At 41.3% G+C, this 16180-nt stretch overlaps 1 protein-coding gene across 8 annotated transcripts in view; it reads right to left on the minus strand.

Annotated features, from left to right (window-relative positions):
• Positions 1–16180, minus strand: part of GIGYF2 (GRB10 interacting GYF protein 2) — a 444297-nt gene that overhangs the window by 366185 nt on the left and 61932 nt on the right. For all 8 annotated transcript variants that reach the window (XR_003858724.1, XR_003858723.1, XM_029616693.1 and 5 more), the window contains one exon: positions 15809–15904. Coding sequence is in view for 5 of the 8 variants with exons in the window: in XM_029616693.1 (XP_029472553.1) it covers positions 15809–15904 (96 nt within the window). In the remaining 3 variants the exon portion in view is untranslated. The remainder of the gene's footprint in view (positions 1–15808; positions 15905–16180) is intronic.

The following is a 16180-nucleotide window of genomic DNA, read 5'->3' on the forward strand; positions in this document are numbered from 1 at the left end:
GAAGGTTACTGAGGACCCATCAAGAGGGTTTGCACCACTACATGTTTGCTCTTATTTGAGCAACTGTTTCTCTGAGCTTTTCACCAAACAGATTATCCCCCAGACAAGAGAGGTCCATCAACTTCTCATGGACATTATCTCAGATGCTACTTGCTTTAAGCCATGCCATTTGTCTGGTTCCTAAGGAAGCCGAGGAAATACGTGAAAGAGTTGAATGACTCAGATCGAACAAAGAAGGTGATGACTGCATTCATATGCATCCAAACGTGGTTGGGAGTAATAACTCTCCACTTCCATAGGTTGTAGGAAAGGCTTTAGTTTTTGAATGCAGGCGTAAAGATATTGCACCATACAGAATAGGTGAGTAGCGATATGAGTGGTAAACATCGAGCTTTGAAAACCTTTCATGACAAAATTTCCAGTAGCCTTTGGTGCCTCCCTGGCAGTAAATTTAAATGAATTCTCATCTTTTTTAGGGCATATTCTATGGCAGACTGGTACAGAAATAGGTGTCTCCCACATTCTCATCTGCAATAAGTTAATAATTTTGTGGACTGAAAGAGCCTCAGATTCTGAAGGAATGTCCAATATGTGGAGCAGTCCGAAGACTTCAGAGCAAGGATCTTTATGTACGTTAATGTCAATCATCGTCCCCATTTTTTCTACAAACTTTGAATGTGTCATGTCCTCCGGGGGCGATGTTTGGTCAGAAGGATCCCGAAGTAGATTAAAAGTATACCAAATAGATCCCTCTTCTGAGCCCAATGGCGAGGGCTCACTAACCCATAATCCTAAAAACAATGAAGGCAAATCAAGTGGTTCTTCCAGTTGCCCCTGAGGGAAAATGCTCTGGTGAACCACCTCTAACCAACTTGACTCCACTGCAATTGAATAAAATGATGAAGAACCCTGTATTAAGGGTTCTGATGATGTATTCATCCCATAGGGAAATTGGGACTCTGGTCCAAGGGATTGCTGCAGCAATGCTGGAGAGGAGCAGCTGGATAATTCCTTCTGACTCCTTAGTCAAAAAGAAAAAAAAACTTCTCACTAAACCTACAATCTAGTCGAGCAACTGACATGTCTTCTGACCTGGTGTTGGTGGTGGGACATCATCTTCTGAGACAAGAATAGGTTCTTGCATCTTGATAGGTGGCTTATTGGAGGTAAGCAACACTAGGAAACATATTGGATCCAGAATTTCCAAACAGAAGCCCTCCCCCAACAATTTAGAGAAAGTGAGTGCTCTGGTAATTGGAGGGAGCAGAAGTATTGTGACCCCTTCCGCCACCGACTTAGGTAGTCTGCATAAAGCTGTGTAGGCAGTGGAGCCTGATGATTCTGATCCGGGGTTCAATGCGTTGATAGCCTCAATGGAGTCGAATGCCTGGAATGCTTCAGATGGATGTTTTCTTCGAGAATTTCAAGGGATCTTTCAAGAACTGTGAAGACCGTGTGGAACAAGGATGCTTTGACAATGTATGCGTCTGCTTTATCAAGGTTGTTAGTCTATGAGGGGCAGCGATGCCATGAATTTTAGTGCTGCGCATCAATGGGTCATGCAGATGATGCGTTGATGTATCGAAAGAACACAGGCCTGTATACCTGAAGCCATGAGGCATCATGCTTCAGTAGACCATGCACTGAGCATTCCGATGCATCATCCTCAACATGCCTTGTGCAGACCGTGCCAATGCTGGTCCCGTCAACGGTGCTGATATGACACATTTCGAGAGCTTATGTTTCTTTGACACAGGTTCTGACGGCCCCAGAGAATGATGCCACTTCTTTAATGTACGGCGGCTTGCACTACTCAACCCCATGGCTTCGGTTTGGGCTGATGGGAGAGTTTTTGAGATCTTCCTGTTCAACTCTTTTCCTGGCAAGGCAGATGATGCTGCACTGCGGGTAGAGGATCTACTGCGATTCCGAAGAGATTTCCACAGCTCTGGAGCGCTGAGCATGCAGAGACATCTGTGTGTAGACATAGCAGTTTACCTGATCATGGTCCAGGCCAAGGCACCAATAGAAGAGCTTGTGCCTGTCCACGAGTGGTTCTTGAATCCACTCACAGTAGGTTTCTTTTTTTCCAAAGATGTTGAGGCAGCAAAGTGTTCTTTTCTTTTATTTTTAGAACTGAAAAGTGCTGTTGTGGGTGCCGCAAAGGCAGTGAGGCAACTAGCAAAACTATTCTGAAGAAAAATATTGAAAAAGAAGTACAATTTGAAGTTCTACAGAAAAGTTATTTGGAGAGACTAAGTACACACCCATGCTTGTGTTCGGACCAAAAACAATTGATGAAGCTCACAATGCAATGCCTGTGTGGGAACTTCCCCACATGCTCAGTATAGCTGAAAACTCTACTAGGTAAGAGAGATGAATTTGTTTGGTACTATCAACCATATGTAATGGCTAATTCAGTCGGCTTATCAATGGAAAAACTAAAGTATGAATTGCCCTGCAAAAAGATAGGTAGATTTAAATTTCTAGTTTGAGTTACATCTTGTGTTATTGAACACAATGGGAACACTCAAACAAATTAATATTTCCATCTAAATAGGAATAAAATAAAGACCTCTGGAATAGGGACAAGATGTTGATTCTGCCATGATGAAAGACATCACAAGGATTGTACAGAAAGGAAAGGTGATACTAATGAGCAACTATAACCTACCAGATATGGATTGAAGTCTGCCTCTCCTGCACTAACAGCTGACAGTGGAGAAGTTCTGGATGGCCTACAAGGGGTATTTCTTCAGGCAACTAACCCTCAAGAATCCCATCAAATACCTGCTAGAGACAACTTGCGTTACTGACACAAGATGCTAGTGTCAATGTGCAGCCACAACCCTACATCAGGTTCATTTTTCATTTTTTTTTCTTTCATCCCTGTCCCTTCCTTCAGCCTTTTCCCAATTTCCCCTTCCAGCCTCCTATTCCTCCTCTTTCCCCTCTAATCTATCCACCTCATTTCCTCCAGCCTCTAACCCCTTTTCTCTTCCCATCACTTCCTCCCCTCTACCCTTTTTAATTCTTCCTATAGCATCTTTCTCCTACCAGCCTTGGTAACTGCAGCAGTCCGATCTCACCTCTCCATGATAGCAGGGGATTGTACCAGGCCCTAGACTGCTTCTTTCCAGCAACAAGGAGCTGCCTTGGGCTACATGGGCCTCTTTGGCAACAAGGGATTGCCTGGCTAGTACCAGTAGTGGCTTTTCTTAAGAGATCTGGTGGCAGAGGGTTGTGGTGGTGCACACCAGTGATTGTCTCTTTGGCAGTCCTTCAAAAGAAGAATACTGCATGCAGCACAATGGCAGTCTCTCCTCATGGAAGCAGAAAATTTAGGGTCTAGCAATTATCATACTGTATGCTTCAATATTAGACTCAGGTGAACAATACTAGAACAAGGGCCCTGAACTTCTGGAGGTTTATATTCAAGATGAGTAATTGTGCTTAGAAAATCTTAACAGGAATCCAGGATCTTATGAGTACAAAAGAATTTTACTGCTACCCAAAAAAGAATTGAACATAACAAATCTTTATATAAAGCAAATGATGAAGAGAAAGACCACTATACTTCTCTAAGGATATAACAGAAATGGTATGAACTAAAAGATCAGCATTCAGAAAATACAAGAAATACATAAACTAAAAACAAAGGAAGGCAGCCTCTCTCATTATGTACTTGTCACACGTTAGCAATGGGATCAGCAAAGGCCCGAACAGGAGAAAATTGCCCAATCAATATAAAACAGGAGATAAAACTTGCTTTAAATATATAGTAGACATGGAAAGAGTAGAGTCTATGAAGAGGAGGACCAGCAGAAGGCAGAAATCTTGAACTAGTTATTTTGCTCAGTCACAAAAGAAGGGGAAAATGAATATGAAATGTTTGTAAACCTACTAATAGAAAAACACGACCACAAATAAAACCAAATAAGGCATAGGTGACCAGATGGCATTCATCCCAGAATTATGAAAGAACTAAAGGAAGTGTTGACTACACCCTTACAGTTCTGTTTAATTTGTCTTTGAAGACCAGAGAGGTTCTGAGGTATTGGAGGAGAAGGGATGTAGTTTCATTTTACAAATTTGGAAGCAAAGAGGAAGCAAGTAACTACAGACCTATCAGCCAAACTTCAGTAAGCAAAGCCACTGAAATAAAACTAAAGAAAAGGGCACTACAGTACCTTGATGCAAGTATATTATAAAACCTTAGATAACCTGGGTTCACAGTGGGGAGATCCTGCCAACCAAAACTGAGTTTTTCGATGCACTAACAATAGAAGTGAATTGAGGAGGAACAGTAAATCTAATCTTTGGACTTGGCTTTGGTGACACAAGCATTGATTATATTGCATCTATATTGCAATTCGGGGTATGCAGATTGCCTAATGTGTCTCTTCAGAGGCTGCGCTTAGTTCAAAATATAGCTGTTAGAATTCTGGGTGGGTTGATATATAGGGACCATGTCTTCTCCACTTTAAAGCATCTCCAGCAGTTTCAGCTGAAGCCCGAGTTTGACATTTAAAGCTATAGAGAGGGAAAGGCCAGAACACTTAACAGAGAGCTTATGCAGCTATCTCCCTCTCCATAGTTTGCGTTCCTTACAGGAGAATATTTTGATTCTTCCTTCTGTTCACACTACCTGACTGCAGAAGACGAGAGGATGCACTTGGACTATAGCTCCTAGCTTTTGCAGCAACCTTCCAAAGAAGCCAGGCTACAAAATATCTATTCGACTTTTGAAGGCAGATATAAACCTGATTGCGGGAGCAATCATTTTAATTGTTAGATGGATGAGAGCAATGTGGGGAGTTTGGATGTAATCTCCTGGCATTTATATTTAAACAGAGAGATGTGAAGAATAAAATCTGATGAGATTTTTTTATGAAGAGGAATTATTTTTTTACTGTATACAAAATTAACATGTTTGGAATTTATGCATAAAGCAGGTTTTCTATGATGTGCTATGTGGTCAGGACAAGAGTAATTTTTCAGAATGTGTTTTGGGGAATAGTATGCTTTAATATATGTGGTCATATTTCCCATTATAAGTCACTACAAGCTTCCTGGTAGTGGAAAAATTAAAATTATTACTACAGTGCACATTTCTACGATAAAAGGTACCCAGTCCAGGTTACAACAAAATAAATACTTATGCTGCAATGTAAAAAGTATAATGTTATACATCTAGGGCATAAAAACCTATTAGCACATGACCTTGCAACTATTAAACAGGAAAAGAATCTAGGCATATTCAACTTGAACATGAAGGCTGCCAGTCAGTGTAACAAAACATCCGGGAAAATTAACAGCATGGTTGATGAATAGGAAGATCCTTAATGACCCTATTGAAACTCTCAGCTGCCTCTGACACCATTGACCAGGGGATCCTATTAAATAGGTTTTGGGACTTCAGTGTCAAAGGAAGAACAGAGTAATGCTTTGAATCTTTTATAATGGATATGATACAATTAGTGTTCTGGAGAACGAAACTCTCCTGCTAGTACTGTGGACTACAGGGTTTCACAGAGGGCAATTCTATCTCCTATACTCTGTAATGTTTATTTATGCCCCCTGTTGGTTGTTGTCAAAATCTTTTGATTTTAGCCTGCAATGTTATGCAAATTATCTTTGATTCAATTTCTTTTTTGTTCCAGACCAGGCAAGCTCTATTAGATTAATGAATCAGCATTTTGCAGATATTTCCTGCTAGATAAAATCCAACAGATTAACTCTCAGTGCATTCAAAATGGCACTCCTCTGGATAAGTAAATCAGAGACTAGCATGCCAGACCTGCAGATTAAATTGGATGGGATGCCTGTTTCAGGAAAACCTCAAGTTAAAAACCTGGGTTTAGCTCTGGATCCTTACTTAGATCTGGGTTTGTAAGAAAGTTTGGTTCTAATTTTCACTGGCATACCTTTAGAAACCATACTTCTCTTGTTTACAGTTTAAGACAGTAATATGTGCTTTGACCCTGGGGTCCACAGAATACTGTAAATCTTTATTTGTAAGCCTACCTGCAACACTGCAGAGTCTATAAATGTTACAAAATACAGGCACTTGGATAGTCTCTGTTTGTAGCTTGACAGTTTATATATTACTTGTTCTTTCAGGTTTCATTTCAATATTCAAAGGGTTTGTCTGGGTAACGTTTGAACTTACTCAGATAAAACCTCATGAGTTGAATACTTTCCCCTGCTCCCTAGCTAAATGTTGTCCAGGCAACTCTAGGTTTAAACTTGTGATTTGTTTTTGTTTTATTGTCTTATCTGATTTATTTTAGGTTTCATAAAGCAAATGAAAAGTTTAGTATGAATCACATGAGCCTAAACCCATGAAACATGTATCAATAGGCAATATATATCATTAATCAATTAGTCTTTAAACAATTTTATGTTACCGGACACTACTGGCACCTTTTTTTGTAAAGTACTAACTATGTATTATTATATGTGCCTCTTTGTAAACAGTTATGATGGTAAATAACTTGACAATATAGAAACAAATTGTAAATAAAAAATATTGTTTTTATGTAGTTATGATGAATTTTTTAAAATAAATGTATGTATTTAATTGTAAGTCACTTAGAATTGTGCTAGAAGTGGCATATAAATATTTTAAATAAATTTAAAAAAACTCATTACCTTCACAAAATTTACTCTGTAACAAAGAGGTGGCACTAGGGTTGTTCTCAAGGTGTGGTTTCACTTTGTCTCAATAGCACTGATATTCAAAGTTAGCTAGGTAAGTCTGATTGGAAAATACCTGCCATAAAGTTATCTAGATAGCCTAGTATATTCAGCAGAACACTTATCCAGGTATGTTCTGCAGAATATCCAGTTAAAATTATCCGAGTAACTTTATGACATGTATTTTTGTTTTGAAATGCCAAAAGGCAGAAAATAAAGATATAAAAACTTTACCTGGATAACTTTTCCATGCCCCAGCATACTCAATACTGACTTTCTACTGTTTAATTTTTAAGGTTTATATAGCCTATGACAGGGGTGGGCAAACTAAGGCCCACAAGCCTGAACCGGCCTGATAATTTTTTTTGGCTTACAAAACATTTTCCAGTCACTACTATAAGCGGCCCACAGACACTATCCCATCATTATTAGCAGGCATCTTGAGAAAGCGCCAGCATCAGCAGGCCTCTTTTGATGATAATCAACAGCTAAGGGATCATCAGGGAAGTGCCACCCAATCAGGGTTGCTAAACAGATGAAAAGGTCTGAAGCATGGCCATTGCTGTGGTCATCCCATGGCAGCCAAAGGAGCATGCCACCACAGTCCCCATCTTGTGGCAAGCAAAAGGGTTTACATGATGGCTGCTGCAGATTCCATTCTTTGGTGGCCATATAAAGAGGTCTGGCAGTGGCTGAAGTAAGAGAGAGTGTGTGTGTGTGTGTGTGTAAGAAAGTGGGAGCCTGTGTGTGTGAGAGAGAGCACGAATGAGCTTCTGTGTATGTGAAAGAAAGGGAGAGAAAGTGGGAACCTATGTATTTAAGAGAGTGGTAGTGTGTGTAAGAGTCAGTCTGTATGTGAGAGTGGGAATGTGTAGGCGGTGTGTGTGTGCGCGCATGCGTGTATGAGAGAGAGAGAGAGAATGCGCCTGTGAGGGAAAGCATGCATGTACAAGCATGTACAAGCATGTACAAGCCTTTGAGAGAGAGCATGTGTGTGTGGAGCCCGTTTGGGAAAGAACGTGTGAGTCACAGCCTCTGCGTGTGTGTATGAGTCTGTAAAAGAAATAATATGCCTGTGTGTGAGGGAGCACGTGAGAGTGAGAGAGTGTTTGTTTGCATGTGACAAGGAGGAAAGTGGAAAAAAAGACTGGGACAATATTAGAAAGATAAAAATCAAATTATTTTTGAGTTTTTTAACGAGCAAGAGTTCTACTGTTCAGAATTTGGTTTCTTGGGCCTTCTATTTCAGTTTTTTCTACGTTTCTGATCTGAGGTCCCATATTGTTGTAATAGGCAAGGGTAGTCTATGTGTTCCGCATGTGAGACTGAGCTTCAGTGTTTCTCCTAGCATGTAATTTCTCTGTAGGGATTTGTAGCAGTCCAGTTTGTTCTGTTACCCCAATAATTGGTGCATTATTATTCTGAGTCTGGTGTAATATTTACATTGTTGCCTTTTTATAGATAAGGTCGCTGTTTGAGTCCTTAGTATTAGCGCTGTTATGGTATAGCAAGTTTCTAGGTGGCTTTTTGTAGTTTGTGTTTCTTCACAAAGTGTTTAGCAATGGAGGGATTTTGTTTCACTGAGGTGACACCAGAATTTGAATATATATTTTTGCATGTTGTATTATAATGTCAACTATCCTAGTTCTGTTCCCGTTCTTATAACTTATAGCTATTTTACTGTAGTTATATGTTTTTAATCTATGTATGTCAAACTGTAATCCGCCGTGAACAATGGATATGCGTGGTATATATGAATAAATGAACTCATAGGGGGCTCTCACACCCCCTTTGTCATGGATGACAATGTATAATATGGTCCTAGCAGAAACAAATTTCCCCTTCCCCTTGCTTAGAACATGAGTATCTAACTAGTAAGTTTAGAATTGTACTCCAGGCTACAATCTAAGATTTGGTAATAGACTGAAAGCAAAGCAGAAAATCCATTAAGGACTGAAGGAAGTGGCAACTCCTTGAGATATGCTCTTGTCCACTCAATTATAACATGCATGCGTCGCTGCGCATGTTATAAAATCCGATACCCGCATGGATGTGCAGGCGGGTGCAGACTCGCATGTGCAAGAGGGGGGTGCTGTCCCGGCCCCATCCCTTTAGGCTAGAGCCGGTTTTCCGCATATACGAGGAGATATGCGCATGTGGATAAGTGCAAGGTGATGCATATAGTGAAAAATAACCCATGCTATAGTTACACAATGTTCGATTCCATATTAGGTGCTACCACCCAAGAAAGAGATCTAGGTGTCATAGTGGACAACACATTGAAATCGTCGGTGCAGTGTGCTGCGGCAGTCAAAAAAGCAAACAGAATGTTGGGAATTATTAGAAAGGGAATGGTGAATAAAATGGAAAATGTCATAATGCCTCTGTATCGCTCCATGGTGAGACCGCACCTTGAATACTGTGTACAATTCTGGTCGCTGAATCTCAAAAAAGATATAATTGCGATGGAGAAGGTACAGAGAAGGGCTACCAAAATGATAAGGGGAATGGAACAGCTCCCCTATGAGGAAAGACTAAAGAGGTTAGGACTTTTCAGCTTGGAGAAGAGACGGCTGAGGGGGGATATGATAGAGGTGTTTAAAAACATGAGAGGTCTAGAACGGGTAAATGTGAATCGGTTATTTACTCTTTCGGATAATAGAAAGACTAGGGGGCACTCCATGAAGTTAGCATGTGGCACATTTAAAACTAATTGGAGAAAGTTCTTTTTTACTCAACGCACAATTAAACTCTGGAATTTGTTGCCAGAGGATGTGGTTAGTGCAGTTAGTATAGCTGTGTTTAAAAAAGGATTGGATAAGTTCTTGGAAGAGAAGTCCATTACCTGCTATTAAGTTGACAGCCACTGCTATTACTAGCAACAGTAACATGGAATAGACTTAGTTTTTGGGTACTTGCCAGGTTCTTATGGCCTGGATTGGCCACTGTTGGCTTGATGGACCCTTGGTCTGACCCAGTATGGCCTGTTCTTATGCTTTGAGAATACGCGTCGGCTTTTGAAAATGTTCCTGTTTGTGAATATACGTGATGCTGACAGTAGGCCAAACAGTACACGACATTGGAGGTGATGTTTCCCTACTACAAATCTGAGATATTTCCTGTGATCTGGAAATCTCTAAGTATAAGCATCCTATAGATCTAGGGAGCATAGCCAGTCCCCTTTTTGAATGAAGGGGATTACGGTGCCCAGGGAAACCATTTTCAGCTTTTCCTTTACCATGAATTTGTTCAAAACTCTCAGGGATAGGATGGAATAGAGTCCTCTTTGGGATCAGGAAGTAATTGGAGTAAAAAACCTGCTTTCTTTCTCCTGGTGGAAAAGATATGACTACATTGGCATCTAAGGAGGAAGAAAGTTCCTTTTGTTGCAGATCTTGATGCTGAGCAGACCAAGAGCTTCTTGGTGGATGCTTCGGCAGGTTATCTAATAAATGTAATCTGTACGCATTCTTGACTATGCTAAGAACCCACGTGGCTGAGGTTACTCTGGATCAACAGCTTATGTAAAACCTTAACCTTCCCCTTCAACAGAAAGATTCTCCAGCATATCCTTCTTGATCTAGTCAAAACCCCGTCCCAGTTTTGGCTAGGATGCTGGTTGTAACGCTGGGGCCTTCTGCTGTCCGAGATGAGAGCAAGGTCCTTGCTGTTGATGGGGAGGAGGGGATAGAGGATAACATCTCCTCAGTGCCCCAATCAAATACCTTCTGGATAAGAATGGTGGGTTTGGAGTAGAATTAGAGAAAGTCTGAAGCATAGCACAGTGATCTTTCATTTGAGCCACCACTTCCTTGACCCTATTTCCAAAGAGATTCTCCCCACTGCAAAGCACATCAGCAAGTCTATCCTCGACATCCTGTCTTATGTCTGAAGCCCACAGCCATGCAAGTCTACAAACCTACTGCAGAGACTCTCAATGCCATTTCAAAAACAAAGGTCAACAAGACCATGTGTTTCCCATATTCCAGCCCCCCTGCCCACTAGTGACTTCAGGGCATCACACTGTTCCTGAGGGATATGTTCTGACAAACCTTTTGTGTTTTTCAGAATGTTTTGCATGTAATGGCACATTAAAAGCGGGTAAGAAGTTATGTGGATATTAAGCATAGCTCCCAAATAAGACTCTCCCAATAAGGTTATGGGACTCCATCCCTAGGGGCACCAAAGATGGATCCTACACCTTCTGGTATTTTTGAAAGTAGATTCAACCAAAATTGATGAGGAAGTTGCTGCTTCTTATTTATTTATTTACTTTTATATACTGGTGTTCGATTTTACATATCACATCGGTTTACATTTAAACAAAATTTGCAGGAACTTATGCGTTACCTTTGTCAAATACATTAAACATTTAAATATGGGGATTGTTAACAAGGGATATAAAAGAACATGGGGAATGGCTAACACTACGGGATGCACGAAGGGATGCACAAAGGGGAGTGCCCCTTCAGCGCGCGACGCCTGGTGTTCTGGCGCCGTTTAATGTCCGTCACAGTCCTCAGTGACATCAGAGGGGGGGCGGGTCTCCCAATCAAGGATCACTCACCGCCCCTCCCCTCTCAGTTCCAGATGGATTCTTTCACCTTTTTTTCTTTCTTTCTGTCTTTCTCATCACTGTTAGTTATTTCAGGGAGCCCGGTGGTGATGGTGTGTGGCATCCCTGTGCGCAGGCACCCGGTGTTCTTGAATCCACAAGCCTTCCAAACATATGCTGTGTCCGCCTTATTCACTGCAAGCACAGAGGGGATTCTCCCACTTTCTCACCTGTGTCTCCTGAAGGATGTCATGGATGAATAGTGCTCTGGCCTCCAGTTCATAGACACCCCTCCGCCAATGATATCAAACATTTTTGTCCTCTTCCTCCAAATCAAAATGGAATGGCCTCTGCCATTCTCAAAGTCTGTAAAGGAAAGGTTCTCTGGAAGAGACTCTCCTTTCCTGTGGCACAGAGGGGTCTGAGGGGATGACCCCTCACAGCACTTGTCTGCTGGGGTCTGGACCCCAATGAACTTTTATGTCTCAAAGAAGCTTCCTCCCCTGATGCACTGGAAATTAACATCCGTGTGGTGGTACCAGATATCTATGCCTCTCTGAGAACAAACATTGGGTTTTCTCCACTAGATGATTGTAAGAGTTGGACATCCTTCTGTTGGTGCCTGCAATCTTTCAGCCCAAGGCCTCCTGGATCTTTGTGTCCAGATCCTTCTCAAACATTGACAATGCTAATACTGCATGGGAAGCAGGAGAAACATAGAAACATAGAAATGACGGCAGAAGAAGACCAAATGGCCCATCCAGTCTGCCCAGCAAGCTATGCACTTTTTTTTTTCTTCTTACTTGTTACGCTTGGCTTTTAGTACCTTTTAGTTTTATTTCCCTTCCACCCCACCATTAATGTAGAGAGCAGTGTTGGAACTGCATCTAATTGAATATGTAGCTTAGTTAGGGGTAGTAACCGCCTCAATAAGCAAGCTACACCCATGCTTTTGTTTACTCGACTATGTAATTTAGTCCTTGTTGGTTGTTGTCTATATAGATAGATAGATAGATACCCTTTTCTGCTTTGCCCCTGCCGTTGAAGCAGAGAGCTATGCTGGCTATGCGTTGAAAGTGAAGTATCAGACTTTCTCCCCTGCCGTTGAAGCAGAGAGCTTTGCTGGCTATGCTTTGAAAGTGAAGTATCAGACTTTCTCCCCTGCCGTTGAAGCAGAGAGCTATGCTAGATATGCATTGAAAGTAAAGTATCAGGCTTATTTGGTTTGGGGGTAGTAACTGCCGTAACAAGCAAGCTACACCCCGCTTTTTTGTGAATGCAAATCCTTTTTTTTCCCACATTTCCTCTTACCGTTGAAGCTTAGAGTAATGTTGGAGTTGCATTAACCATGTGTATGTATATTGAATAAGGGTATTATCTCCAGGTAGTAGCCTTCATTCCCGCGAGCCACCTCCTCTTCATTCACATCCTCTAGACTTGATGGATCCACAGTGTTTATCCCACGCCCCTTTGAAGTCCTTCACAGTTCTGGTCTTCACCACTTCCTCCGGAAGGGCATTCCAGGCATCCACCACCCTCTCCGTGAAGAAATACTTCCTGACATTGGTTCTGAGTCTTCCTCCCTGGAGCTTCAGCTCGTGACCCCTGGTTCTGCTGATTTTTTTTTTGACGGAAAAGGTTTGTCGTCTTTGGATCGTTAAAACCTTTCAAGTATCTGAAAGTTTGAATCATATCACCCCTGTTCCTCCTTTCTTCCAGGGTGTACATATTTAGATTCTTCAATCTCTCCTCATAAGTCATTCGATGAAGACCCTCCACCTTTCTGGTCGCCCTTCTCTGTACCGCTTCCATATTGTCTCTGTCTCTTTGTAGATACGGTCTCCAGAAATGAACACAGTACTCCAGGTGAGGCCTCACCAAGGACCTGTACAAGGGGATAATCACTTCCCTTTTCTTACTCGATATTCCTCTCTCTATGCAGCCCAGCATTCTTCTGGCTTTTGCTATTGCCTTGTCACATTGTTTCTCTGACTTCAGATCATTAGCCACTATCACCCCAAGGTCTCTCTCCTGCTCCGTGCACATCAGCCTTTCCCCCCCATCCAATACAGTTCATTCGGATTTCCACTCCCCATATGCATGACTTTGCATTTCTTGGCATTGAATCTCAGCTGCCATATCTTTGACCACTCTTCCAGCTTCCTTAAATCCTGTCTCATTCTCTCCACTCCTTCCGGCGTGTCCACTCTGTTGCAGATCTTAGTGTCATCTGCAAATAGACAAACCTTACCTTCTATCCCTTCCGCAATGTCGCTCACAAAGATATTGAACAGGACCAGTCCCAACATCGATCCTTGCGGTACACCGCTTAAAACCGCTCTCTCTTCCTGGGACACTCAAGGAAGATTGGTGGCTGGTATCTGGACCCTAGGAGTTGTTGTGACTCCTGAGAATGATGCATAGTTAAGTTCTCCTCTTTATGGGAACATTTTGAGGGACTCATGGCAGCAACCAGAATGTTCTCGCTCCAGCACTGCACACTGACTAAGATCAATATCGATGCTTCTTGGCCTTTGCTCAAAGCATGTCATCGGAATTCCTTGATGCCAGAAGAAATGGAACCTTTCACTTTTTTGGGGTAGGAGATGTTGGACAGTGGCCTATCTCCCTGGATCTTAGGGGGTGCTCAGTGTCAAAGGGGGATCAATGCCTCCCGATGTCAAACCACTGCCAGTAGTCAGTGCAGCTCTTTTGCCCCTTGATGCTGATAGGTCAAACTTAACACTCCCAAAGAGCTTCTCCATCAGCTCTCTTCAGGATGGTGTCATCTTTCAACACATGGAACATCCCCAGATGTCATGGTTCTTCTCCAAGGAAAGCACACATCTATCATGAAAGTCCATAATAGATATGATGCATTCACACTGGGGCACTTACTAAAGCCATTAGCCTTCTTCGCTTTATAGGACACTGGCCAAAAGTCAAACTAGGAAAATCAAACTGCTTGATTTTAAACCAAAAATCTGACTGATGCCACTTAATGCACCGATCAAGCCACTAGTAAACAACAAAAAATAAAGAAAGCTTGGAAATGATCAATAAAACCTATCTAGAGAGATGGGATAGAATCAAGAAATCCTTGAAGCCACAAGCAAGAAAACAAGCTTTTAAGAAATTTTTCTCGAAGACAGTGAGAAGAATTACAACAATTGGGTTTCTTGCAACACAGATCATGCTGCTTATGCTCAATCAAGCAAACCAAAGGTTTCTAGAAGTTTGTGTGTAAATCTTCCATGATGAGCTCCATTTGATGACATCATACCACTGGTAAGGACTTATCTTGCTTTCCTTGGAGAACATAATTTGGACATGCGTGGGACAAACAGAGGGCACTGGTTTTGGTTTAAGTATAGGGATGTATATGCTCATCTACCAGAAGTAGAACAGAACAAGAGAGGAAGAAACTCAGTTGGGCAGACTAGATGGGCCTATTGATCTTTATCATTTACTATATTACATCTAAATGAAGATTCAGATTTATTCCTATGAGAAGGTAGTGCGACCATAAAAAGTGAACAAACGCATTCTATGAGTGTTCAAAGTCAGAGTATTCAAAGTTCCAATATTTCAAATTTACACATAATAGTTTGACTATCTTACGACTTTTATGAACTAAGTCCCCAACATGGCCATGTTTCGCCGAGTGACTTCTTGGGGGGGGGGGGGGGGCATAGCTGAAGAGACCTCTAAAAAGCATATAGTTACAAATCAATCACTATTTTCCTAGAATGTGATAAATCAAGATAAAAAGTAATGCAATAAGATAATTTCATGCATGAAGTCTCCTGTTCTGATAAATAAAGTCATAATATTCTCCTGAAGCCCACCTTATCTACTCCCTCTAGAGAGCACTCTCTTTCCCAGCTTCATCCACCAACTCCTCTACTCTTAGTTTAATCAGTCCTCAAGTCATCATCTTATCCTCCGCCATCACAATAGATTCCCTTCTATATAATGCTTCAACCTCAATTGTTCTATCAGCTGGAAGAGGGGATTGGGGACTGGTGTAGCAAAAAGATAAAGGTGGTTTTCCTTCCTACACCATGCTTAGAGTAATATCTTTTGGCTGAAATGCATCACACAGATATTGCTGAAATTACCATTTTAGGTCCTCACCTTTACTTTTGCACCTGGTTCCCTATAACAACAATACCTCTCTCCATACTATATGTTACTGATGACAATGTGAACTGCAAGCACTGCATACTTCAGAAGCAGCTTTATAGCTATCAACAACTGATTCTAAGAGTTTATCTAAAGTTTTCAAATGACTTTCCAACTGGCTTCGTGGGAAAAGATTTCTATTGCAAGCCCAGTTTTTGAAATTTAACAATATTGTCTCTCTTCCCACCTCCATAAGCTCAACTATATTAAAACTTCAATAAAGTTTGACAGAATAAAAATATCATGGTTCATACACACCTCTTGCAATTGACAAGGCTTTGCCTTCTACAACAGCAGTATGACTTGTCCTGTTCCTAAAGGCAGGTAAGATTTAATCCCTATTCATGCTGCCTTTTATTGGACACTCACCTGCTCTTCCTCTGTAAAAGGTACAAGTGCCAGTGGTAGCAGGGGCTCCTCTTGTAAAATGGGCAAAAACTCCTTATCCAGAAGGTCTGAAGGAATCTACAAACAAGAAGTGAGAATGTGCTGAATTGTTAGTACTTTCCACAAGGACAAAGCACAAGGTTTCAGAGCTTATATCTTCTAAAGGAAAACAAAGTCAGATATTCACCCAATATACAGCTTATACAGATATGCAGTTCCTTACATACTGTCTAAAGGAACTGGATATGTACACTGCTTTTTTATTCATTCTCACTGCAAATTATTAAGGAAGACCATGTTATTTGCCGATTCTGATCTGGGTATCTCTTCGTTTATTATGCTAAGCTATCAGTA

This window comes from Rhinatrema bivittatum, chromosome 9 (genome assembly GCF_901001135.1).
Source record: "Rhinatrema bivittatum chromosome 9, aRhiBiv1.1, whole genome shotgun sequence".
NCBI classification, from domain to species: domain Eukaryota; kingdom Metazoa; phylum Chordata; class Amphibia; order Gymnophiona; family Rhinatrematidae; genus Rhinatrema; species Rhinatrema bivittatum.